At 34.7% G+C, this 26,729-nt stretch overlaps 1 protein-coding gene across 5 annotated transcripts in view; it reads left to right on the forward strand.

Moving 5' to 3' along the window:
• Positions 1-26,729, forward strand: part of VPS13A (vacuolar protein sorting 13 homolog A) — a 237,092-nt gene that overhangs the window by 60,884 nt on the left and 149,479 nt on the right. For all 5 annotated transcript variants that reach the window (XR_003790666.1, XM_029201746.1, XM_029201744.1 and 2 more), the window contains 5 exons: positions 3,939-4,128; positions 4,215-4,329; positions 8,622-8,758; positions 10,711-10,843; positions 13,303-13,420. Coding sequence is in view for 4 of the 5 variants with exons in the window: in XM_029201746.1 (XP_029057579.1) it covers positions 3,939-4,128; positions 4,215-4,329; positions 8,622-8,758; positions 10,711-10,843; positions 13,303-13,420 (693 nt within the window). In the remaining variant the exon portion in view is untranslated. The remainder of the gene's footprint in view (positions 1-3,938; positions 4,129-4,214; positions 4,330-8,621; positions 8,759-10,710; positions 10,844-13,302; positions 13,421-26,729) is intronic.

The following is a 26,729-nucleotide window of genomic DNA, read 5'->3' on the forward strand; positions in this document are numbered from 1 at the left end:
CCACCAGGGAAGCCCCTTTCTTTTAAAAAAAAACAACCGTCTTTATTGGAGTATAATTGCTTTACAATGGTCTGTTAGTTTCTGCTTTATAACAAAGTGAATCAACTATACATATACATAAATCCCCATATCTCCTCCCTTTTGCGTCTCCCTCCCACCCTCCTTATCCCACCCCTCTAGGTGGTCACAGAGCACCGAGCTGATCTCCCTGTGCTATGCAGCTGCTTCCCACTAGCTATCTATTTTATGTTTGGTAGTGTATATATGTCCATGCCACTCTCTCACTTTATCCCAGCTTACCCTTCCCCCTCCCCATATCCTCAAGTCCATTCTCTAGTAGGTCTGTGTCTTTATTCCTGTCTTGTCCCTAGGTTCTTCATGACCTGTCTTTTTTTTTGTTGTTTTTTAGACTCCGTATATATGTGTTAACATACGGTATTTGTTTTTCTCTTTCTGACTTACTTCACTCTGTATGACAGACGCTAGGTCCATCCATCTCACTACAAATAACTCAATTTCGTTTCTTTTGTTTTTTTTTATACAACTGATCTAAGTCTGCTTTGAAATAATACTATACTATTTCACAGGTAATGTGAGTACCCAGTAATAACAAAATATCTTAATTCCTTCCTCTAATCCCTTGTGTCATTCCTGTTATTCAATACACTGTTAGATTATTAACAATGAACATACTAATAATCTGTTAGGACAATTAAATGTTTGCATTTTACCCTCACTTTCCTACTTCAGTGCTCTTTCTTTATGTAATCTGAGTTTCCAACTTACATTTATTTTCTTCTCTCTATGTAACTACTTTTAATATTTCTTGAAAGGCAGGTCTAATGACAACAATTTTTCTCCATTTTTGTTTGTCTGAGGAAGTCTTTATTTCTTCTTTACTTTTGGAGGGAAAGTTCACGAGGTACAGAATTCTAGTTTAGAGTTTTTTGCTACACTTTAAAATATTTGTTATACCCTGTTGTTGCTAGTATGGTTTCTGAGAATGTGGAAGTAATTCGTATCTTTGCTTCTCTATAAGTAAGGATTTTTTTCCCCTCTAGCTCTTTTTAGGATTTTTTTTTCTTTATATTTGATTCTCTGTAGTTTGAAAATATGCCTAGGTGCAGTGGGTTTTTTTTGCTTTTTGTTTTGTGGGTTTTTTTTTTAGCATTTATTCTGCTTGATGTTCTCTGAGCTTCCTAAATCTGCTATTTAGTATCTGATATTAATTTGGAGAAATTCTCAATCATTATTGATTGAAATATTTCTTCTGTTCCTTTCTCTCTTCTCCTTCTGGTATTCCCATTACTTGTACAGTACAACTTTTGTAGTTATGCATGGATATTCTCTTCTGATTTTTTAGAAATGCTTTCTGTATTTTTATGATTTTTCTGATCTGTTCTCCAGCTCAGGGATTTCCTTAGCTGTGTAACTGTGCAGTCTCCTAATAAACCCATCAAAGTCATTCTTGTTACAGTGATTTTTATCTTTAGCATTCATTTTTGGTTTTCTTAGGATTTCCATCCCTCTGTTTACATTGTTCATCTGTTCTTGTAGATTGTCTACTTTATCTGTTAGACATATTAACCGTTGGACATATTAATTGTAGTTGCTTTAAATTTCTAGTCATGTAATTCCAGCATCCCTGCCATGTTTGGCTCTGATGCTTGCTCTGTCACTTCAAATTGTGTTTTTTGCCTTTTTGTATGCCTTGTTATTTTTTCCTGATAGCCAGACATTATATACCGGGTAAAAGGAATTGCTGTAAATAGGTCCTTAATAATTTGGTTATAAGATGTGGGAGAAAGGGAAGAGTTCTGTAGTTCTGTGATGAGCTCTCAGTCTTTGAATGAGCCTGTGCTTCTGTACTGTGAACTTAACAAGAGTTTCTCAGTTTTTTTCCCTACCCCCTTAGGGAGGATAGAATGGGCAGTATGGGCTGGAGTTGGGTATTTCCCTTCCCCCATATGGAGTGGTAGACTTGACTGGAGTTGGATATTTCCCTTCCCTTGGTCATTTTGGCTCTGATAATACCCCATTAGGTAAGGCTCTAGTTAACTCGTTTCTCCAGAGGGCAGGCCTTGCTAAGAACAACAGAGTGCTCTGGCATATTTTTAAATGGTTCATCGTCCTCTCCATTTAACTGAGGAGGGGATATTTTTCCAATATTTACTGTGGGAACCTGGTCGAATTCTTGGAGGTGTATCTCAAATTATTTGGGGGACTCCCCTGTGGCTGGGTCCCCTTAGAGTTTTTTATTTTAATTAATTTTCATTGGAGTATAGTTGCTTTACAATATTGTGTTAGTTTCTGATGTACAGTAAAGTGAATCAGTTATATATATATACATATATCCACTCTTTTTAAAATTTCCTTCACATTTAGGTCACCACAGATCATTGAGTAGGGTTCCCTGTGCTGAACAGTAGGTTCTCATTAGTTATCTATTTTATACATAGTAGTGTATATATGTCAATCTCAATCTCCCAGTTCGTCCCCCTTCTCCCCCCCCCCTTGGTAACCATAAGGTCTCTACATCTGTGACTCTTATTTCTGCTTTGCCAATAAGTTCACCTGTACCATTTTTCTAGATTCCACGTATAAGCGATATTATACAGTATTTGTTTTTCTCTTTCTGACTTACTTCACTCTGTCTGACAATCTCTAGGTCATTCATGTCTCCGCAAATGGCACTGTTTCATTCCTTTTTATGGCTGAGTAATATTCCATTGTATATATGTATCATGTCTTCGTTATCCATTCCTCTGTCAGTGGACATTTAGGTTGCTTCTGTGTCCTGGCTATTGTAACTAGTGCTGCAGTGAACATCAGGGTGCATTCATCCTTTCCAATTATGGTTTTCTCTGGATATATGCCTAGGAGTGGGATTGCTGGGTCATCTGGTAGCTCTATTTTTAGTTTTTTAAGGAAGCTGCGTACAGTTCTCCATAGTGGCTGTACCATTTTACATTCCCACCAGCAGTGTAGGAAGGTTCCCTTTCCTCCACACCCTGTCCAACATTTATTGTTTGTCGATTTTTTGATGATGGCCATTCTGCCCGGTGTCAGGTAATAGTTCCCTCTGGAGTTTTTAACTCTCAGAGTTGTCCACACTAAGTCTCCAGCAATTCAGTTACAGTTTAGGTTTTCCAACCTTGGCTCTAGTGTCCGTGGTGGTTTCCTTTTTGCAGATCTCTGCTCTGGTAAGCCATGACTCCACTCCCTGTCTGTGTCTTCAGTCTTAGGGGCAGCAGTTTGCCCTGTGTACTCCCCTCTCTTACATATCGAAGAAGAGTTGTTGATTTTTTGGTTTGTTCAGCCTTTTACTTGTTGTTAATATGGAGTGGTGACTTCAGACTCCTTTCATAGGGAACCAGAAACCCCTGACCCTTCAAAAGCTTCTTAATCTGGAAATCAACATGTGAATAGAGTTCTTTGTGAATTAATCTATGTCAGTTTAGATCTAATAGTTGTGTATTTTCTTCGGTGTGCATGGAATGGAGTAGCAAGAAATGCAAAGTGAAATTTTTTTTTAAAATAAATTTATTTTAATTTTTGGCTATGTTGGGTCTTTGTTGCTATGTGCGGGCTTCCTTTAGTTGCAGGAAGTGGGGGCTGCTCTTCGTTGCAGTGTGCGGGCCTCTCGTTGGCAGTGGCTTCTTGTGTTGCGGAGCAGGGGCTCTAGGCGCACGGGCTTCAGTAGTTGTGGCTCGCAGGCTCAGTAGTTGTGGCTCGTGGGCTCAGTAGGTCTGTGGCATGTGGGATCTTCCTGGACCAGGGCTCAAACCCGTGTCCGCTGCATTGGCAGGTGGATTCTTAACCACTGCGCCACCAGGGAAGCCCTAAAGTGCAATTGTTTTTATTTTATTATTTTTAATTTGAAAAATACTTTAAAATTGTACTGATTGCTAATTTCTGTCCTATCTTTTTTCACGCAGATTCGAAACCAAAATAGGTTCATTTCATATTACTGGCTTACCAGATAATTCAACAAAACCCCGCCTCCTGTCTTCATTGGATGATGCTGCATCACTCTTGCGAATTATATTTGAGATAAATCCATTAGATGAAACTGTTGCTCAAAGGTGTATCATAGAAGCTGAACCTTTAGAAATGCTATATGATGCAGTAAGCATTTTTGTAATTCCTAAGTTTTAATATATTTCAATTTGCCTTGAGTTTGTGCCTCATGTTAATGATGCTTATTTTAACAGAGAACAGTAAATAGTATAGTGGAATTCTTCAGACCTCCAAAAGAGGTAAATCTAGCACAGCTGACTTCAGTGACTTTGACAAAACTTGAGGAATTTCGTGATAAGACAGCAGCAGGTAAATGCCAGTATTAATTTTGGTGAACTAAGTACTTATCCTATACTAAACTTTCAGTCATGTTATGCTGATTTTGGTAAAGTATTTTTTGAGTTTATATTTCTAGACTAGATACAGTTTTAGTTGAAGCTAATTTGGTACCTTTATATTTAATTTTAGATATAATGATAATCATTTCTTACACTTAGAAAGTCTAACCTATGTACCACATTCAAGTTAATAGCAAAATTTTTTTAGGATTTTTGAAATTCTGTTTATGACAGAAACTGGCCTGTCATTTTCCTTTCTTGTAATGACTTCCAGATTTTAGTATATTGGCCTCAGAAAATAAAAGTTCAGTCCTTTATTCTTTGGAGAATTTGTGTAAGATTGGTTTGTTCAGCCAATTGGTTTGTTGGGTCTCATTTCTTCTTTCAGTGTTTGGCATAATTTGGGTTTGGAGATTTCTTTGGGGAAGATTTTAAATTAGAGATTCCATTTTCAAAATATAGTGGACTATAGAGATGATCTCTGTGGTTTTTAATGCTTTGTAGTTTGTTGAGACTTGCTTTCTGGCTCAATATATGGTAATTTAAAAAATATTCCATATATGTTTGAAAAGCATATCTTTTTAATATCTATACATATCCTTTAAGTCACATTTGTTTATCATGTACTTCAAATCTTTTGTATCCTTACTGGATTTTTTTCCTTCTTGTTTCACCATATTCTAACAGTTATTTAGAGAAATATATGAAGAACACCAAACTTTCCATTTGGATTTGTCTATTTCATGTAGATCTTTAATTTTCTTCCTTATAAAGTTTGGTGCTATATTAGTTACATGCAGAGATATTTTTTTCCCAATGAACCAAATTTTTTATCTGTATGAAGTTGTCAATATTTTTAGTAATGCTTTAATTTTTTAATATTTTTTCTTTTTTTGTTCTGATTAGTATGAATATTCTAGGTTTCTTTTGGTTATAATTTGCCTGCTATATTTTTTTTATTCTTTTACTTACTTTTTCCCTCTATCTTTATTTTTAGATGTGTCATGTCAACAACATATAGTGGGATGTTTTTCAAGCTGTGATACTGACAGTCATATTTCTTGACTTTTCTTTCCTGCCTTTGGATAAATTCTAGCATTACTTCCTCCACTCCCACCCTTGTACCATTTGAAACTTAAATATTCTCTTTCTCTTTTTACTGTAGTAATTAAAACACAAATTTTTGTTGAGATAAAATGTAATAAAACATTTTACCTTCTCCCAGTCATTGCAAGGAACACTTTAGAACACTTTAACTCCTTTCACCATCCTCGTTACTTACATGCTATTGTTATTTTTTTCTTGTTTTAACTTCACAGAAAAATTTTTGTTTGTAGAGTCAATGCATTGGTTTATAATTACCTATATATCAACTACTTTCTTTGCTCTTCATTCCTATTTGAACTTAACACCCTTTATCTGGGATTATTTCCTTTCTTTCGGTAGTTCACTTATACATTGTTTTCTTTATTGAGAGTCTGCTGATGGCAAACTTTTTTGTTTGTTGTGTCGTTTGGTTTTGGTCTGAAAGTAATTGTCCTCAGTTTTGAAGGATATTTTTTTTTACTGGATATGTAATTCAGAGTTGATGATTATATTGTTCTTAGCACACTGAAGTGACCATTCTACTGTCTTTTGGCTCCTGTTACTGATGTTGAAAATTCAGGTGTTAGTGTGTTTGCTGCTTCTTTGTAGATTATCCTTTTTCTTTTACATTTAAGATGTTTTTATCTTTTATATTCTATAGGTTCAGTATGATGTATCCAACTGTGGACCAATCTGAGGATTGGTAGATTTAATTATTTCTAGAAAATCCATCTGGAAAATTTCTAGCCATTAACTCTTCAGATTTATTTTCTCTTGATTCTCTTCTTCTGGAACTTTGGCTAAATATATTTTAGCTTTTTTTACTCTGTCATTCTTAACATATATTTTGTTTTCTTTCCATCTGTTTTTCCTCTGTTGCATGCTGGGTAATTTCCTTTAATTTATCTTCTGATTTTTACTGAATCCCTCTTCAGCTGTCTAATGTGCTTAATAATCTTCCCATTGCGTTTACTTTCAATGATTATATTTTCATTTTAGGAATTCTGCTTTGTTACATTTAAAATCAGATTTTTTATTCTTTATAGTTCTCTTTCCCATGGATATATTCAAACTTGTCTTTTATTTCTTCAAACATTATAAGCACAGTTGACCCTTGAATAATGCGAGAGTTAATCTCTGTATAATCTGCAGTGGGCCGTCTGTATCTGTAGTTCTTCCACATCCCCGGATTCAGCCAACCAGACACCATGTAGTAATGTAAATATTTACTTTTGAAAAATATTCTTGTGTAAGTGGACTCACCTGTGTTGTTCAAGGGTCAACTGTATAGTTATTTTATATTGTCTCACCAGATAATTCTCTCTTCAGTTCCATTATGTTAAGACTTTTGTATTTTTATTTCTCCTCTCTTTTATTTCTGCTGTTTCTTATATTCATGTTAACCTTTGTTTTTTTGTTGAGTTTTGATTGTAAGCTGCTCATTTTTATTGGAAAATTATTTGGGAGAATTCCCTGAAGTCTAGGATAAATGGACTTTCATTCAGGGAAGAATTTCATTTTTTCCTGCCAGGTATCTCGAGCATGTTGGTGGGACCACTATCTAAAGTCATTACTTGAGATATTTTGGAATGACAAAAGTTGTGCTACATATCCACTCGAGGACTGTATTGTGATTATGATTCACAGGGAGACTACCCCTTTTTCCCAGTTTTTCTCAGAGACATTCTTTGCATTCTATGGGTAGGTTTTAGGCACAGGGAGGTTTAACTTCTGGATTACTCTTACTTTGAGTATGTACCTTTTAGATCCCAGATTTATGAAAAGAACTCCTGCTAGACTCTTTTTTTTTTTTTTTTTTTGTGGTACGTGAGCCTCTCACTGCTGTGGCCTCTCCCGTTGCGGAGCACAGCCTCCGGATGCGCAGGCTCAGTGGCCATGGCTCACGGGCCCAGCCACTCCGTGGCATGTGGGATCTTCCCAGACCAGGGCACGAACCCGTGTCCCCTGCATCAGCAGGCGGACTCTCAACCACTGCGCCACCAGGGAAGCCCTAGACTCCTCATTTTTGTCATCTGTTCTTTTTCTTTTTTATTTATTTATTTATTTTTATTTTTGGCTGTGTTGGGTCTTCGTTTCTGTGTGTGGGCTTTCTCTAGTTGGGGCGAGCAGGGGCCACTCTTCATCGCGGTGCACAGGCTTCTCACTGTCGCGTCCTCTGTTGCAGAGCACAAGCTCCAGACACACAGGCTCAGTAGTTGTGGCTCACGGGCCTAATTGCTCTGTGGCATGTGGGATCTTCCTAGACCAGGGCTCAAACCCGTGTCCCCTGCATTGGCAGGCAGATTCTCAACCACTGCGCCACCAGGGAAGCCCTGTCATCTGTTCTTTATACTCTGTGAGGCTATGGAAAGGAGTTCCAGAGTTTACCAAGTGCAGAAAATGGTCTCAGGATAAAATTTTTATGGCTCCCATTTAAATCTGTTAGGTTTTCTCTTTCAACCTGATTTTTGGCTTCATAGATCCTTACTTTCTTGCCTCCTCTTAGTGTTTTTAGTAGGTTTCGTTGTTGCTGTTTGTTTGTTTTGCTTTATATCCAACCATTTTTGTTGCTTTTAGTGGAAGAGTAGGTTTGCCTACCTATTTATTCATGTTACCGAGATTTAGAAATCTAGTTAAATGTTTTAGTACAAGTTCAAGACTTTATCTTAGTTAAAATTCACTTTGGTAGATTCATCCATTTTCATAGAAAGTTCTGGTTGCTTTTTCTGGTTTACATAGTTTTATTGAAGATGATTTAATAATCCAGGATTTTCGTTGTCTTAGAGTAATACAAAGATCAAGTATCATTGTTCAGTATGGTAGAAGTAGCTGTATTAAGTTCACGAATTGGGAAGAATTATATAGATTCTAATATTTCATGTAACTTAATTTTTTTAGATGTGTATCTCCCCAGTTTTCCCAAATTGGGTTTATGGGTCAAAAACTTCTTTTTGAAGAAGTATTCCAGTTTTGTACTCATTTATATTTAATGAGTATACACAGTGACTAACAAATATCTTACTTTATATTGAAAATATTTTGCTCAAGTTTATTTTAAAATTAATACTAATTTCACATTATTTTAAGGTTGTGCTACCAATTCATGTGTTTAATGATTCTCTATTTCTTGAGTAATTTGTGAAAACAATTCATTTTAAAGATTTAACTTTTATGCAGGTCTGCTGTATATTATTGAGACACAGAAAGTTCTTGATCTCAAAATTAATTTGAAGGCTTCATATATTATTATCCCACAAGATGGAATTTTTAACCCTACATCAAATCTGCTTCTTTTGGATCTTGGTCATCTAAAGGTATATACTACTAATAATTATTTTATAATATGACATTTATGGTGTTTCTTTGTTTAAGATGTATTTTGGTTTTTAGAGGTTTGATTTGGTATATTTTTAGCTTAATAGCAGAAACTAGGATTTGAGGAATCTTCCCTTCTGGCAAGTAAAGTGAAGTTTCATTTAATTAGATAGTTTCCCTACATTTCTTTTTTTTTTCTTTTTTAAACATCTTTATTGGGGTATAATTGCTTTACAATGGTGTGTCAGTCTCTGCTCCACAACAAAGTGAATCAGTTATACATATACATATGTTCCCATATGTCTTCCCTCTTGCGTCTCCCTCCCTACATTTCTAATAGGAAAATGACCAATTGAATGCTGAAGGTCAGGGGTGAACCTAAGAATTATATTTATAAAATTTGAGAGTAATGCTTGAGGAGTTTATTTCCTTTTCAGTTTAAATTTATTACTTGGTCAATTAAAGTGTGTAGAATGGAAGGGAGTTCTGGAAGTAATCAAATATATATTCATCCTTCTGAAATTTCTTGTGTATATACTTTAGATATTGGCATTTTAATATTTCTATTAAATAATCCTAAAATTGAGAGATGGTCTTCTTGCATTTTGCTTCTTATTCAATTATGTATGATTTTTCCCCTCAGTATTGAGTAGAGAATACTTTTCTTTTGGTGTTTCTAGATCTATGCTGTTCAGTATGGTACCCACTGGCCACATGTATTTGTTTAAGTTGATTAAAATTTTTAAAAATTCAGTTCCTTAGTTACATTAGCCACATTCAAGTGTTTAATAGTCACAGATGGCTAGTGGCTACTGTATTAGAACAGATGGAGAACAATTCCATCATCATAGAAAGTTCTGTTGGACAGCAGTACTCCAGATCATGAAATGTAGAGGAATAACTTTAACAATTTAAAGACCCAGAAGGGATGGATAATATTGGAATGCTCTTTCTGGCTACCTAACAAATACGTGCCTTTCCTTAATATTGACATTCTCCTTTATTTTATATATATATATATATATATATATATATATATTTTACTCTTCAGTTAGTAATTATGTAGACACTGCTGGATTTACATTTATAATAAAATTTTATACAGATAATTATTCATATTTGAACTTAGTTATGGAATTGGTTTATGGGCAGTACGGTATAGTGGAAACAGCCAGTGGAAAGGTATAGTGGTCAGAAGGGTATCTGTCTAGTTTTATGACCTGAGGCAATTTGCTTAACCTTTTGCCTAAAATTTATTACCTTTCAAACAGATAATCAATTTTGACTGTCTACTTCACATGAACTATGTAAAATAAAGGGAAAAATGTTAAAATAAAAAATATATATACACATACGTGTGTGTGTGTATACATATATATATATATATATGAATTAATAAGATCTTTATATACTACTGTGAAGTGATCTCCAGGATACTTGAGTGAAAACAGTAGTATGCATAGTATACCAAGCAAGGGGAAGTACAACTATAACTTGCTTGGGGTTGCATAAATGGCAGAGCTGGAACTAAAATTCAGGTACACTAATATTTAATTGTGGACTCTCACTTCTTCTTATAAAGTTATCTAAATATCTGTCATCGTGCCATGGAAACATTTTGTAAGTTATATTTGTCTCTTAATTTTGTTTTTAATAAAAAGGCTTCTTAGCAGATTAAAAAAATTTTTAGATCTATTATTTACCAGGACTGGCTTTGTTCCCCTTTTTTAATATAAATGATTGGAAAATATAACTTAATATGTAAAACTTTACTTTATACCTGGCCTTCTCATTATATATGTCATGGATAAAGACATTTCTAATAGTCTTATAATGTATGTCAGCTTGTGAGTTTATCTCCTCCTGTTAAATTTTTATATTATAGTCTGAAAGATAAAAAACTTTATATTTTCATTTTGAAGTAATTTAAACTATTAAAATTATCTTCAAGGTGACAAGTAAAATTCGTTCAGAATTACCAGATTTAAAACAAGGTGGGGCGAAACTTGAAGAGATAATGCATAGAGCTTATGATTCCTTTGATATTCAGCTTACAAGCATACAGCTGCTTTATAGCAGAGTTGGTAAGTATACAGTGCATTATTTGTTGATTCATTTTGCTGAAGTGATTAATTAGGTTTTTAGACAGTTTCTCTGAAGACTTTCATCCTAAATATGTTAGAACTTTTATATTTTTGAATTAGAAGTGATAGTAGATATTTCCTAGGAGCAATATCTCAAGTAGGTGTGATTTTATCCCTCAAGAGACATTGTCAATGTCTAGAGACATTTTTTGTTGTCACGAGTGGGGAGTTGGGGCACTACTAGCATCTAGTGAGTGGAGGTCAGGGATGCTACTAAACCTCATACAATATGGGCGAAAGCCACCCCACAACAGACTTGGCCCAAATATCAGTAATGCTGAGATTGAGAAATCCTGATCTATACCAGTAAAGGTTGGAAAGCACTGGCACATATTTAAAGTGATATTTGTATTACACAATGGGTTAACCAGAAGAGGCTGCTCAAGGCCAGAGGCAGCCAGCTTAGGGGCTCTGATAGCCCAGACTGTAAACAGTTACACAAAGACTGCAGAAGGTCACTATCTTAGGAATACCTTTACCCTATTCACTTTGGTGTACAAATAGGCGTCTCTGATCTGGATCTAGTTTTTTAGTTGAAGTGACCAAAGCCAGAAATTCACTTGTCAGGATCCATTAAAATAGACAGAGAGCCCAGACTAGTTGAGCCCTCTTTCCACTGTCATATTGCTTCTGAATCTCCAGGGTGTTAGTGAACATTGAGATGTGTATATGGTGAAATTTTAATTATCTGAGCTAACTAATAGAAGGAGGAGCAATGAGATCCTAAAGTTACGATTATTAAAAATGTTAGTGTATATAGGACTGGAACATTTGATTTTTTTCTTTAACTGTATGTACTTGCTTTAAGAGTAATGAACTTGGTTTTTATTTTTATCATATTTCAGTTGGTGTAAAAGGATCCCAGAAGTATAGTGGATGGCAAATGCAAATTGTTTATAGAAAAATCCATAAATTTATTTTCAAGGAATACATTACTATATTTTGGTGTGTTTGATACATTTTGGTAACTGGTTTTCAAAGTCCATGAGCCATACTAATAGTTAAGATATTGAGATGCTTTGTAAAAAATTGTTTTCAGTATTTCATTATTATTATCTGAAAATTATTGGAATTCCTTGGAGTTGTTTTTGATAAGCATTAACTATTCTTAAATAATTAAATCTTTTGGGGGGCAGGGTTTTTTTTGACATTGGGGTTACTTTATGTAATTGTCATAGACTTCCCTGATAAATACTGAAACACATGCTTCTAAATATCTTATTTTTTATCTGTAAATTGAGAAGTGAAGGAAATATTTGATATATCTCGGTACTGTTGGAATTTTAAAAATTGTAATAAAGTCCATTTTGCTACCTGTCTTCAGGAGTCTAAGCTTTCATTTGCTTGGTTTTCCTTGACTGAAGTTTTAACTGACTTATGGTATTATTAGGTTCAAATGGAATAATGTACATGAAACTGCTTTGTATTATATGGATCCCATTAATCTTATTATAAATTTTAAAAGTTATTTCTATGTAATATAGACATGTCTTTTAGAAAATCTGGACAATACAGAAAAACAAAAACATCATTCTTTATCCTACTGCTCACACATGAGCGTTGTTGATATTTCAGTGGATATCCTTTTGGTGTTTTTTTCAATGTGTGTGCCTATAAATGTACGGGATGTATTTTGTGTGGTGTTTGGGAGTGTTTGTGAATGCGTTTTTAACATGATTTACATAGTTTTATATGCTGACCTCCCTTTCATTTACCAGTAATATTTTGGGCACTTAAATTCATGATTTTTACTGGCTATCTAAAGTTCTAAGGCTATGCTGTCAGTTATTTAGCCATTCCTTTACTGAACATTTAGGCTTGTGACACTGCAGTGAATGTTGCCAGAGGGTTGCATGTTGGCAGACCTGGGTGACAATTTCAGCCTTATCACTCACTAGCTTTTTGACCATAAGCAAGCTGTAAATTCCTCTCAGTCTCATTTTTCTAAAATGGGATGTTATACATCATTGTGAGAATTAAATGAAAATTTAAACATTGCCTAGAACAGTGTCAGTTATAAATCTTAAATGTAACTTTTATTAATACTGAAGAACTGCACTTTTCCCTACCTTTTTCATTATTGCATCAGAGCCATGTTTTTTGAGTAATGTATGGTTGGCATAGTGATTGCCAAGGATGCACAGTAGATTTGATTAAAGCTATGTTGTTGTTAACATTTTAATAAACATTTTTCCTATTAAAACATAGAGTCTTTGAAAGGGAAAAGAATTTACCTGCTGAGTATGTGTACCTGGGAATATGGCATTAAGATTATCTAGATGTAGGAAGATTTCCTCATACCATGCACCGTATGACTATGAAGTATTAATGGTAATGTTAGGTTTAGTATGTTTTTTAAATTACACATGTGTTAAACACGTACTTTTTTCTGTAATTAGGTGATAATTGGAAAGAAGCACGAAAACTCAGTGTATCCACACAACATATCTTGGTACCTATGCACTTCAATGTGGAACTCTCTAAGGCCATGGTTTTCATGGATGTAAGGATGCCCAAGTATGTATTACCTGTTTCATGTGATTGTAGATTTTCTTAGTAGCTATATAGCTAAGAAATGCCATGTTTCATTGATTTTTTTGTAGTAAAATATATATAACAAAATTTACCATTTTTAAGTGTATCATTCAGTGGCATTAAGTACATTCACATTTCTGTCCACCCACTCCACCATATCAGCTTCACAGACTGGAATTCTACCCATTGTTAAACAATAATACCCCACTCTGTCCTCCCCCAAGTCCATGGCAGTCATCATTCTGTGTTATGTCTCTATGAATTTGACTACTCTAGGTACCTCATGTAAGTGGAATTGTACAATATTTCTCCTTTTCTGCCTGATTTATTTCACATAGCATAATGTCTTCATGTTGACCCATGTTGTAGTGTATGTCAGAATTTCATTTTTTTTAAGGCCTAATTCCATTGCATGTATATATCATATATTATCCATTCATGGGTTAATGGACATTTGACTGTTGTAATAATGCTGCTGTGAACATCAGTATACAGATATCTATTGGAGTCCCTGCTTTAAATTTTGGGGGGTATATATCCAGAAGTGGAATTGCTGGATTATTCTATTTTTAATTTTTTGAGGAACTGTCCTGCTGTTTTCCATAGCAGTTGCACCATTTTCTATTCCCATCAGCAATTCACAGGGGTTCCAAATTCTCTTACCTCTTCACCAACACTTGTTATTTTCTCCCTTTCAAAAAAATAATAGCCATCCTAACAGGTGTGAAGTAGTATTTAATTATAGTTTTGAATTGCATTTTCTAATGATTAGTGATGTTGAGCATATTTTCATGTTCTTATTGGCAATTTATATATTTCTTTAGAGAAATGTCTGTTCAGGTCCTTTGCGCACCTTTTAATTAGGTTGTTTGTGTTGTTAAGTTGGAGGTTTGGTTTTTTTAAAATATTTTCCTGGATATTAACTTCTTACCAGATAAAATGATTTGCAAATATTTTCTTTCTTCTTGTGGATTGTCTTATCACTCTTTTGATAGCGTCCTTTGATGCACAAAAGCTATGAATTGTGATTAAGTTTAATTTATCTTTGTTGCCTGTGCTTTTGTTGTCATATCTAAGAAATTATCACCAAATCCAGTGTTTTTCCTGTATATTTTTTTCCAAAGAGTCTTATACTTTTAGTGCTTAGCAAACCTTTTTGAGTTAATTTTTGGATGTGGTGTAAGGTAAGGATCCAGCTTTATTCTTTTGCATGTGGATATGTAGTTTTTTTCAGCACCATTTGTTAAAAAAACTGGCCTTTCCCTATTGAATAGTCTTGACACCCTTGTTGAAAATCATTTGACCATATATGTGACGGTTTATTTCTGGGCTTTCTGTTCTGTTCCCTTGGTCTCTGTGTCTGTCTTCATGCCAGTACTACACTGTTTTGATTCCTGTAGCTTTGTAGTAACTTTTGAAATCAGGAAGCATGAGTCATCCAACATTAATCTTTTTCTATATTGATTGGGTGATTTGGGGTCCTTTGAGATTCCTTTTGAACTTTAAGATGGATATTTCTATTTTTAACAACAGGTATCATTGAAATTTTGATATGGATTGCATTGAATCTGCAAATGTTTTCAGTAGTGACATCTTAACATCAGGTCTCCCAATACATGAATACAAGATGTCTTTCCATTTACCTGTGTCTTTTTAAATTTCTTTCAGCATTATTTTGTAGTTTTCAGTGTATGTCTTTTTCTTCCTTGGTTAAGTTTATTCTTTTTGATACTATTATAAATGGAATTGTTTTCTTAATTTCTTTGTTGGTTAATAGAAACTCAATTGATTTTTCCAAGTTGATTTTGTATCCTGAAACTTTGATGAATTTGTTTATTAGTTCTAACATTTTTTGTGTGTGTGGAATTGTTACAGTTTTCTACATATACAACCACTTCATGTTAGAACAGAGGCAGTTTTACTTCATCCTTTCCAATTTGGATACCTTTTTTTTTCTCTTTGTTGCCTAATTACTCTGGCTAGAATTTCCAATATTATGTTGAATACAAGTAATTTAAGTGGGCATCCTTTATTTTGATCATAGAGTAAAAGCTTCTAGTCTTTTGCATTGAGTGTGCTATGTGTGGTTTCTTCATATATGACCTTTATTATTTTGAGGTAGTTTCCTTCTATTTCTAGTTTTTGAGTGTTTTTATTATGGAAACGTGTTGCATTTTCCAAATGCTTTTTCTTCATCAGTTGAGATGATCATGTGTTATTTTGTCCCTTCATTTTGTTAATGTGGTGTATTACATTGATTTGTTTTCATATGTTGAACCATTCTTCCGTTCCAGGGTTAAATCCTGGGTGATGGGTGATGGTGTATAATCTTTTTAATATGCTGTTGAATTTTGTTTGCTAGTGTTTTTTTGGAGATTTTTGCATCAGTGTTTGTAAGGCATATTGGTCTGTAGTTTTCTTTTCTTGTATTATCTTTGTCTGGTTTTGGTATCAGAGTAATGCTGTCCTTAAAATGAGTTAGGAAGTATTCCTTTCTTTTTAGTTTCCAGGAAGAGTTTGAGAAAAATTTGTGTTAATTCTTTAAATGTTTGGTAGAATTCACTCGTGAAATGTTGTGAGATTTTTGATTACTGATTCACTCTCCATATTAGTTATAGGTCTATCTAGATTTTCTGTTCCTTCAAAATTCAGTGTTGATAGATGTGTGTTTCTAGGCATTTGTCCACTTTATTTAGGTTATCCAATTTGTTGGCATAAAATCCTTCCTATTTCTGTAGGATTGATAGTGATATCCACACTATCATTTCTGATTTTAGTTGAGTCTTTTCTGTCTTTATCTCCATGTACCTAAAGGTTCTTTAGTTTTGTTCATCTTTTTGAAGAACAAACTCTTTGCTGATTTTTTTTCAATTATTTTCAATTCTCTATTTTCTCTCTCTCTGCTCTAATCTGTATTTCCTTACTTCCGCTAACTTTTGGTTTAGTTTGCTCCTTTTTAGTTCTTTAAGGCATGAAGTTAGGTTGCTGATTTGAGATCTTTCTTTTTCAATGTAAGTGTTTATAGCTATAAATTTCCCTCAGCACGGTTTTTGCTGTATGCTATAAATTTTGGTATGTTGTGTTTTCATTTTCACTTGTCTCAAGATATTTTTTTATTTCCGTGGCGATTTCTTCTTTGACTCATTAACAGTAAATGTGTTAATTTCTACATATTTGTAATTTTACATTTTTCATTCTGCTGTTGATTTCCAGTTTCATTCCATTGTGATTAGAAAGGATGCTTTTTATTCAATCTTTAAAAAATTTTTGACTCTTGCTTTATGACCTAAAATTCGGTCTATCCTGGAGAATATTCTATGTGCATGTATGAAAAAATGTGTATTCTGCTGTTGATGGAGGAGTGTTTTATGTTTGTTGACAGTGTTGTTCTAGTCCTCTATTTCCTTACTGATGTTTTTTCTGGTTGTTCTATCAGTTATTGAAAGTGGGGTATTGAAGTCTCATGTTATTGTAGAGCTATTTCTTCCCTCAACTCTGTCAATATTTCATATATTTTTGAGCTCTGATGTTTGGTGCATATATGTTTCTAATTGTTATATCTTCTTGATGAAGTGACTTTTTATTAAATAATGTCTTTTGTCTCTTGTAACAGGTTTTGACCTACAGTCTGGTTTGACTGATACTATAGCCATTCCTGCTTTCTTTTGGATATTATTTGCATAGAATATCTTTCACTTTCAAACTATTTGTGTCCTTAGATCTAAAGTCAGTCTCTTGCAGACATATAGTTTGATCGTTTTTTTTTTTTAATTCATTCTGTCAATTTATATCTTTGTGAAGTTTAAACCATTATGTTTAAAATAAATACTGATGGGGAACAAATTAATTTTGTCATTTACTTTCTGTATGTCTTATAGCTTTTTGTCCCTTTTTTCTTCTGTTATGGCCTTCATTTGTGTTTAGTTGATTTTTTGTTCTGACGTGTTTTGTTGCCCTTCTCTTTTCCACATTTGCACGTTCTATAGATATTTTCTTTTTAGTTATCATGGAGATTACCTATAACATTGTAAAGTTGACAATTTTTTAAAAATTGACACCAACTTAACTTTAATTGCATACAAAAACTCTACTATTTACTGCTCCACCCCCTCCATTTTATGTCATTGATGTCACAAGTTATATCTTTATTATATATTGTACCCATTAGCACAGATTTATATTTTCTAAGTCCTGTAGAAAATAAAAGGTGAAGTTAAAGTAAAAAATCATAATACTTGATTTTATATTTATCGTGTGTTTGCTTTTACCAAGATCTTTATATTTTATTGTTAGCTGACTGATGCTTTGAGCCCAGTATCCTAAATATAGAAGTCTGTTAAATTAGACTGGACTAGTTAGCTGATTTAGTCCTAAATAGTTTAACACCGTAGCTAGCCCTTTCACCTTTTCTTTCCACCAGTAATTTTTCTCTCCCTTGCAAGCATTCAAACCTCAGCCACAGATCTATTTTAAAATTTAAAGAAAGACACATCTAGCAACTACCAAACAATCTAAGTGAAATTGTTACTAGAGAGGCAAGAAGAGAATGCTCATATAGCAGTGCTCAAGGTTTTGTGGCTCAAGTATGGATGGAAGGGATAGTAGGAAGTAGTGATAGCCTGGTCTTTTTCCCATATGCTATGTTGCAGACCCGGTTCATACTACTTACTGTTGTCCCCATGTGAAAGGAAGAGACCTAAGAGAAACCTACACGCCTTCTTTTTTTTTTTGCCTTTCAAATTATAGGACTCAATTCTCTAGAAAACATTGTGCAGTTTACTCTCATTCTCTTAGACTTCCTTATTCAAGAATATCAAACTGGGACTCTGAGTGTCTTAAAGCAGAGGAAAGCCAGGAATTTGGTTTGAGAAAGAGAAGAGGAAAGAAAACCATTCTATACATTTTGCTGTTGTTTACAATCAACCATTAGGTATAGGTTAATTTTAGACACGCTTAGGTTCTTTGGCTTCCTTCCCAAATGTCCTCCTGCCTATTTACTATTGTCTGATATTTCTTTTAAAGTTTGTCAGTATGTGAGAAAGGACAAAGATGTATGTAATTTCCTGTTGCAAACATGTTTACGAATAGATTTTTTTCCAGCATTTTATACTTAAATATGCTAGAATCTAGGATGTTACAGGGTACCAAAAAAAGTGATATTACTCTGAGAGAAGAAATGGCTAACTTCCCTTGCTTTAGATTGCTCTGTTAGTCTATGATTAGGGAGAATTTACGTCCAGTAATGTAGGGAATATGCATAGCCTAGCAGGAATTAAAACAGTTGGTTAAACTGTCTATATATAGACAGATAATGGAATGCAAGAGTATGAGAGATTAATCCAGTGTAACACTCAGCAAACTTTTTCTTTAAAGGGCCAGATATTAAATGTTTTAGGCTTGAAGTTGTATTGTCTGTCACAACTACTCAACTCTGCTATATTAGCATGAAAGCAGCTATAAACAGTACATAGTAACTGGGCATAGCTGTATTCCAGTTAATACTTTATTTACAAAAATAAGCAGCAGGCTGGATTAATCCATGGCCATATTTTGCCAAACTTTGGTTCAGTGCGTTACACCCAGACGCAACGAATAAAGGCAGAAGACACCAGGAAAGCCTTCTGTACTAGTATTCTTATGATACTAAAATGGCTATAAGTTAGGACCAGAAAATTGGCCGAAAACAATCACAAGCAGAAACTATAATGATTTAGAAAGATGAAATCTGAGAAGCATTTGATTTCAGTTTTGTAAGTTGTGAGCAATATAAAGTGGATATGACATTATGTAAAGTCCTGGAACTCAACAAGTGTCAGGCAACTTCCTTTGAAGTTTGAGCTTAAAAAGTTTAAGGCAGATAAAAGGAAATCCTCTGTTATTTGGTAGGTATTATTTTGGCACCTGTCATCCTCAGGTTGTTAAGCTGGCATATTTAAAGAAATTGAAAAGTTTAGGTACATTAATGAGACAGATCTATAATATGTACCTGTTAAATTAGGATGTATGGGATTAGTTGCAAATACTTAGGTTACTGGAGGTAAAAGAAAGCTTATAATTTTCTCAAGTAATTCAGGTATATTTTTAGCAGTCATTGTGTGTGATTGAAAAAGTAAGTTAAAATGCAGGGATAAAAATGGTGAACGAAAACTTATTCTCTCTTTGATGTCAGGCTCTTTTAAAATTATTATTACTTTTTAAAGACTTTCTTCATATTGCAGCAGTTTTAGTGTCACAAAAAAGTTGATAGGAAGCTACAGAGATTGCCCATACACCCCCTGCATCCACCCATGCATAGCCTTCCCATTAACAACATCCCCCACCTAGTGGTACATTTGTTAGAATTGATAAACCAACATTTACACATCATAATTACCCAAAGTCTATAGTTTACATTATGGTTCACTCTTGGTGCTGTACCTTGAATGGGTTTGGACAAATGCATAATATGTAGCCATCATTGTGGTATCATATAGAGTTTATCATATAGAGTATTCTTACTGCCCTAGAAATCTTCTATTCATCCCTCCCCTGTCACACTCAAGCCCTAGCAAGCACTGATCTTCTTATTGTGTCCATAGTTTTCCCTTTTTCAGAATGTCATATAGTTGGAATTATAGAAGAGAAAGCCTTTTCACATTGACATCTTTCACTTAGTAATATGCATTTAAGCTTCCTCCCTGTCATTTCATGACTTGAGAGCTCATTTTTTTTTAAGCTGAATAATATTCCATTATCTGATGTATCACAGTTTATCCATTACCTACTGCAGGACATCTTGGTTGCTTCCAAGTTTTGGTGATAAAATTGGAATATAAAATTTTTGTGGATAAACTTGATTCATATAAAATTATGAGTAAAGCTGTTATAAACATGCATGTGCAGGTTTTTGTGGGGACATAACTTTATATTCCTTTGGGTAGATATCAAGGAGCACAATTGCTGGGTCATATGGTGAGAGTATCTTTAGTTTTCTAAGAAACTTCCAGACTGTCTTCCAAAGGGGCTATACCCTTTTGCATTTCAGTCAGCAGTAATTGTGAGTTCCTGCTGCTCCACATCCTTGCCATTATTTGGTGGTGTCAGTATTCCTGATTTTGGTTATTATAGTAGGTGTGTAGTACTATCTCATTATTCTTACTTTGATTTGTATTTCTCTGATTATACCTGATGTGGAACATCTTTGCTTATTTGCTATCTATGTATCTTATTTGATGAGGTGTCTGTTAAGATCTTTGGTCCATTTTTCAACCAGATTGTCTTCTTATTATTGAGCTTTAAGTATTCTTTGAGAGCTCTACCCACCACCAGTACCTACCATCAGGAGACTTGCACAAGCCTCTTAGATAGCCTCATCCACCAGAGGGCAGACAGCAGAAGCAAGAACTACAATCCTACAGCCTGTGGAACAAAAACCACATTCACAGAAGGATAGACAAAATGAAAAGTCAGAGGGCTATGTACCAGATGAAGGAACAAGATAAAACCCAGAAAAATAACTAAATGAAATGGAAATAGGCAACCTTCCAGAAAAAGAATTTAGAATAATGATAGTGAAGATGATCCAAGACCTCGGAGAAAGAACGGAGGCAAAGGTCGAGAAGATGCAAGAAATGTTTAACAGAGACCTAGAAGAATTAAAGAACACTTAGAAGAATTAAAGAACAAACAAACAGAGATGAACAATACAATAACTGAAATGAAAAATACACTAGAAGGAATCAGTAGCAGAATAACTAAGGCAGAAGAATGGATAAGTGACCTGGAAGACAGAATGATGGAATTCACTGCCGTGGAACAGAATAAAGAAAAAAGAATGAAAAGAAATGAAGACAAGCCTACAGCCTAAGAGACCTCTGGGACAACATTAAATGCAACAATTCGCATTATAGGGGTCCCAGAAGGGGAAGAAAGAAAGGACCTGAGAAAATATGAGAAGAGATTATAGTCAAAAACTTCCCTAACATGGGAAAGGAAATAGCCACCCAAGTCCAGGAAGTGCAGAGTCCCAGGCAGGATAAACCCAAGGAGAAAAATGCTGAGACACATAGTAATCAAATTGACAAAAATTAAAGACAAAGAAAAATTACTGAAAGCAGCAAGGGAAAAACGAAAAATAACCTACAAGGGAACTCCCATAAGGTTAACAGCTGATTTCTCAGCAGAAACTCTACAAGCCAGAAGGGAGTGGCATGACATATTTAAAGTGATGAAAGGGAAGACCTACAACCAAGATTACTCTACCCGGCAAGGATCTCATTCAGATTCCACGGAGAAATCAAAAGCTTTACAGACAAACAAAAGCTAAGAGAATTCAGCACCACCGAACCAGCTCTACAACAAATGCTAAAGGAACTTCTCTAAGTGGGTAACACAAGAGAAGAAAAGGACTTACAATAACAAACCCATAACAATTAAGAAAATGGTAATAGGAACATATATAACAATAATTACCTTAAGCGTGAATGGATTTAATGCTCCAAACAAAAGACACAGGTTTGCTGAAGGGATACAAAAACAAGACCCATATATATGCTGTGTACAAGAGACCCACTTCAGACCTAGGGACACATAAAGACTGAAAGGGGATGGAAAAAGATATTCCATGCAAATGCAAATCAAAAGAAAGCTGGAGTAGCAATACTCATATCGGATAAGATAGACTTTAAAATAAAGAATGTTACAAGAGACAAGGAAGGACACTACATAATGATGAAGGGATCAATCCAAGAAGAAGCTATAATAATTATAAATATATATGCACACAACACAGGAGCATCTCAATATATGAGGCAACTGCTAACAGCTATAAAAGAGGAAATAGACAGTAGCACAATAATAGTGGGGGACTTTAACACCTCAGTTACACCAATGGACAGATCATCCAAACAGAAAGTTAATAAGAAAACACAAGCTTTAAATGACACAATAGACCAGATGGATTTAATTGATATTTATAGGACATTCCATCCAAAACCAGCAGATTGCACTTTCTTCTCAAGTGTGCACGGAACATTCTCCAGGTTAGATCATATCTTGGGTCACAAATCAGCCTCAGTAAATTTAAGAAAATTGAAGTCAAATCAGTTATCTTTTCTGACCACAACACTATGAGATTAGAAATAATTACAGGGAAAAAAACGTAAAAAACACAAACACATGGAGCCTAAAAAATATGTTAGTAAATAACCAAGAGATCACTGAAGAAACCAAAGAGGAAGTCAAAAAATACCTAGAGACAAATTACAATGAAAACATGATGATCCAAAACCTATGGATGCAGCAAAAGGAGTTCTAACAGGGAAGTTTATAGCAATACAAGCCTACCTCAAGAAACAAGCAAAATCTCAAACAATCAAACCTTACACCTAAAGGAACTAGAGAAAGAAGAACAAACAAAACCCAAAGAAGTAAAGAAATCATAAAGATCAGAGCAGAAATAAATGAAATAGAAACAAAACAATTAGCAAAGATCAATAAAACTAAAAGCTGGTTCTTTGAGAAGATAAAACAAAATTGATAAACAATTAGCCAGACTCATCAAGACAAAGAAGGAGAGGACTCAAATCAATAAAATTAGAAATGAAAAAGGAGAAGTTACAACAGACACTGCAGAAATCCAAACCTTCCTAAGAGACTACTAAAAGCAACTCAATGCCAATAAAACGGACAACCTGGAAGAAATGGACAAATTCTTAGAAAGGTATAACCTCCCAAGACTGAACCAGGAAGAAACAGAAAATATGAACAGGCCAATCACAAGTAATGAAATTGAAACTGTGATTAAAAATCTTCCAACAAACAAAAGCCCAGGACCAGATGGCTTCACAGGTGAATTCTATCAACCATTTAGAGAAGAGCTAACACCCATCCTTCTCAAAGGCTTCCAAAAAATTGCAGAGGAAGGAACACTCCCAAACTCATTCTATTCTATGAGGCCACCATCACCCTGATACCAAAAAGCAGACAAGATCCTAGAAAAAAAGGGAATTACAGACCAATATCACTGATGAATATAGATGCAAAAATCCTCAACAAAATGCTAGCAAACAGAATCCAACAACACATTAAAAGGATCATACACCATCATCAAGTAGGATTTATCCCAGAGATGCAAGGATTCTTCATCATACGCAAATTAATCAGTGTGATACACCATATTAACAAACGGAAGAATAAAAACCATATGATCATCTCAGTAGATGAAGAGAAAGCTTTTGACAAAATTCAACACCCATTTATGATAAAAACTCTTCAGAAAGTGGGCATAGAAGGAACCTACCTCAACATAATAAAGGCCATATATGAGAAACCCACAGCAAACCTCATTCTCAATGGTGAAAAACTGAAAGCATTTACTCTGAGATCAGGAGCAAGACAAGGATGTCCACTCTCACCACTATTATTCAGCATAGTTTTGGAAGTCCTAGCCATGGCAATCAGAGAAGAAAAAGAAATAAAAGGAATACAAATTAGAAAAGAAGAAGTAAAACTATCACTGTTTGCAGATGACATGATACTATCCATAGAGAATCCTAAAGATGCCACCAGAAAACTACTAGAGCTAATCAATGAATTTGGTAAAGTTGCAGGATACAAAATTAATGCACAGAAATCTCTTACATTCCTATACACTCATGATGAAAAATCTGAAAGAGAAATTAAGGAAACACTCCCATTTACCATTGGAACAAAAAGAATAAAATACCTAGGAATAAAGCTACCTAGGGAGAAAAAGGACCTGTATGCAGAAAACTATAAGACACTGATGAAAGAAATTAAAGATGATTCAAACAGTTGGAGAGATATACAGTGTTTTTGGATTGGAAGACTCAATATTGTGAAAATGACCATACTACCCAAAGCAATCTCCAGATTCAATGCAATCCCTATCAAATTAACAATGGCATTTTTTACAGAACTGGAACAAAAAATATTAAAATTTGTAATGGAGACACAAAAGACCCTGAATAGCCAAAGCAGTCTTGAGGGAAAAAAACGGAGCTGGAGGAATCAGACTCCCTGACTTCGGACTATACTACAAAGCTACGGTAATCAATACACTATGGTACTGGCACTAAAACAGAAATATAGATCAATGGAACAGGATAGAAAGCCCAGAGATAAACCTACGCGCCTGTGGCCACCTAATCTATGACAAGGGAGGCAAGGATATACAGTGGAGAAAAGACAGTCTCTTCAATAAGTGGTGCTGGGAAAACTGGACAGGTACATGTGAAAGAATGAAATTAGAACACTCCCTAACACCATACACAAAAATAAACTCAAAATGGATTAGAGAGCTAAATGTAAGACTGGGCACTGTAAAACTCTTAGAGGAAAACTTAGGAAGAACACTCTTTGACATAAATCACAGCAAGATCTTTTTTGATCCACCTCCTAGAGTAATGGAAATAAAAACAAAAATAAACAAGTGGGACCTAATGAAACTTAAAAGCTTTTGCACAGCAAAGGAAACCAGAAAGAAGATGAAAAGACAATCCTCAGAATGGGAGAAAGTATTTGCAAATGAGTCATCAGACAAAGGATTAATCTCCAAAATATATAAGCAGCTCATGCAGCTCAATATTAAAAAACAAACAACCCAATCCAAAAATGGGCAGAAGACCTAAATAGACATTTCTCCAAAGAAGACATACAGATGGCCAAGAAGCACATGAAAAGTTGCTCAACATCACTAATCATTAGAGAAATGAAAATCAAAACTACAATGAGGTATCACCTCACACCAGTTAGGATGGCCGTCATCAGAAAATCTACAAACAACAAATGCTGGACAGGGTGTGGAGAAAAGGGAACCCTCTTGCACTATTGGTGGGAATGTAAATTGATACAGCCACTATGGAGGACAGTATGGAGGTTCCTTATAAAACTAAAATTCGAATTATCATATGACCCAGCAATCCCACTACTGGGCATATACCCAGAGAAAACCATAATTCAGAAAGATACATGCACCCCAATGTTCATTGCAGCACTATTTACAGTAGCCAGGTCATGGAAGCAACCTAAATGCCCATCGACAGATGAATGGATAAAGAAGATGTGGTACATACATACGATGGAATATTACTCAGCCATTAAAAGGAACGAAATTGGGTCATTTGTAGAGACGTGGATGGATCTAGAGACTGTCATACAGAGTGAAGTAAGTCAGAAAGAGGAAAACAAATATCGTATATTAACGTATATATGTGGAACCTAGAAAAATGGTACAGGTGAACCGTTTTGCAGGGCAGAAGTAGAGACACAGATGTAGAGAACAAATGTATGGACACCAAAGGGGGAAAGTGGCAGGGGGTGGGGGTGGGGGTGGGATGAATTGGGAGATTGGGATTGACATGTATACACTGATGTGTATAAAATGGGTAACTAATAAGAACCTGCTATATAAGAAAATAAACTTAAAAAATTTTTTTTTGAACTTTTGGAATAATAGTCCTTTATGAGTTCTATCTTTTGCAAATATTTTCTCCCACTCTGTGGCTTGTCTTCTAAATCTCTTGGCATTGTCTTGTAGAGCAGAAGTTTTTAATTTTTTTGTCCCCAGCATGTGGGATCTTAGTTCCCCGAACAGGGATCAAACCTGTGCCCTCTGCAGTGGAAGTGTGGTGTCTTAAAACACTGGACTGCCAGGGAAGTCCCAGAAGTTTATCATTTTAATCAAATCCAGCTTATCAATTATTTTTTTCATAAATTGTGCCTTTGTGTTGTATCTAAAAAGTGATCATCTAAAAAGTATCTAAAAAGGTCATCTAAGTTTTCTTTGATTTATCTTTTTGGAGTTTTATAGTATTGCATTTTAAATTTAGGTCTGTGATCCACTTTGTATTAGCTTTTGTGAAGGGTGTAAGGCCTGTCTGAATTAATTTTTGCATGTGGATATTCATTTATTCCAGCACCATTTGTTGAAGAGAATGTCTTTCCTCCATTATTTTGCCTTTGCTCCTTTGTCAGTGTTTCAATAGACTATATTTATGGAGGTCTGTATCTGCACTCTCTATTCTGTTCCATTGTTCTCTTCCATTGATCTGTTTGTCTATTCTTTTGCCAATAGCACAGCGTCTTGCTTACTGTAGCTTTACAGTAAGTCTTGAGTCAGGGAATATCAACCCTCCAACCTTGCTCTTCTTCAGTATTATGTTGGCTATTCTGGGTCTTCTGCCCCTCCATTTAAACTTTAGAATCAGTTTGTCAATATCCATTAAATAACTTGATGGGATTTTGATTGTGATTGCATGGAATCTATATAGATCAGTTTGGGATGAGCTGA

This window comes from Monodon monoceros, unplaced genomic scaffold (genome assembly GCF_005190385.1).
Source record: "Monodon monoceros isolate NGI ecotype Baffin Bay Population unplaced genomic scaffold, NGI_Narwhal_1 Super_Scaffold_5, whole genome shotgun sequence".
NCBI lineage: Eukaryota > Metazoa > Chordata > Mammalia > Artiodactyla > Monodontidae > Monodon > Monodon monoceros.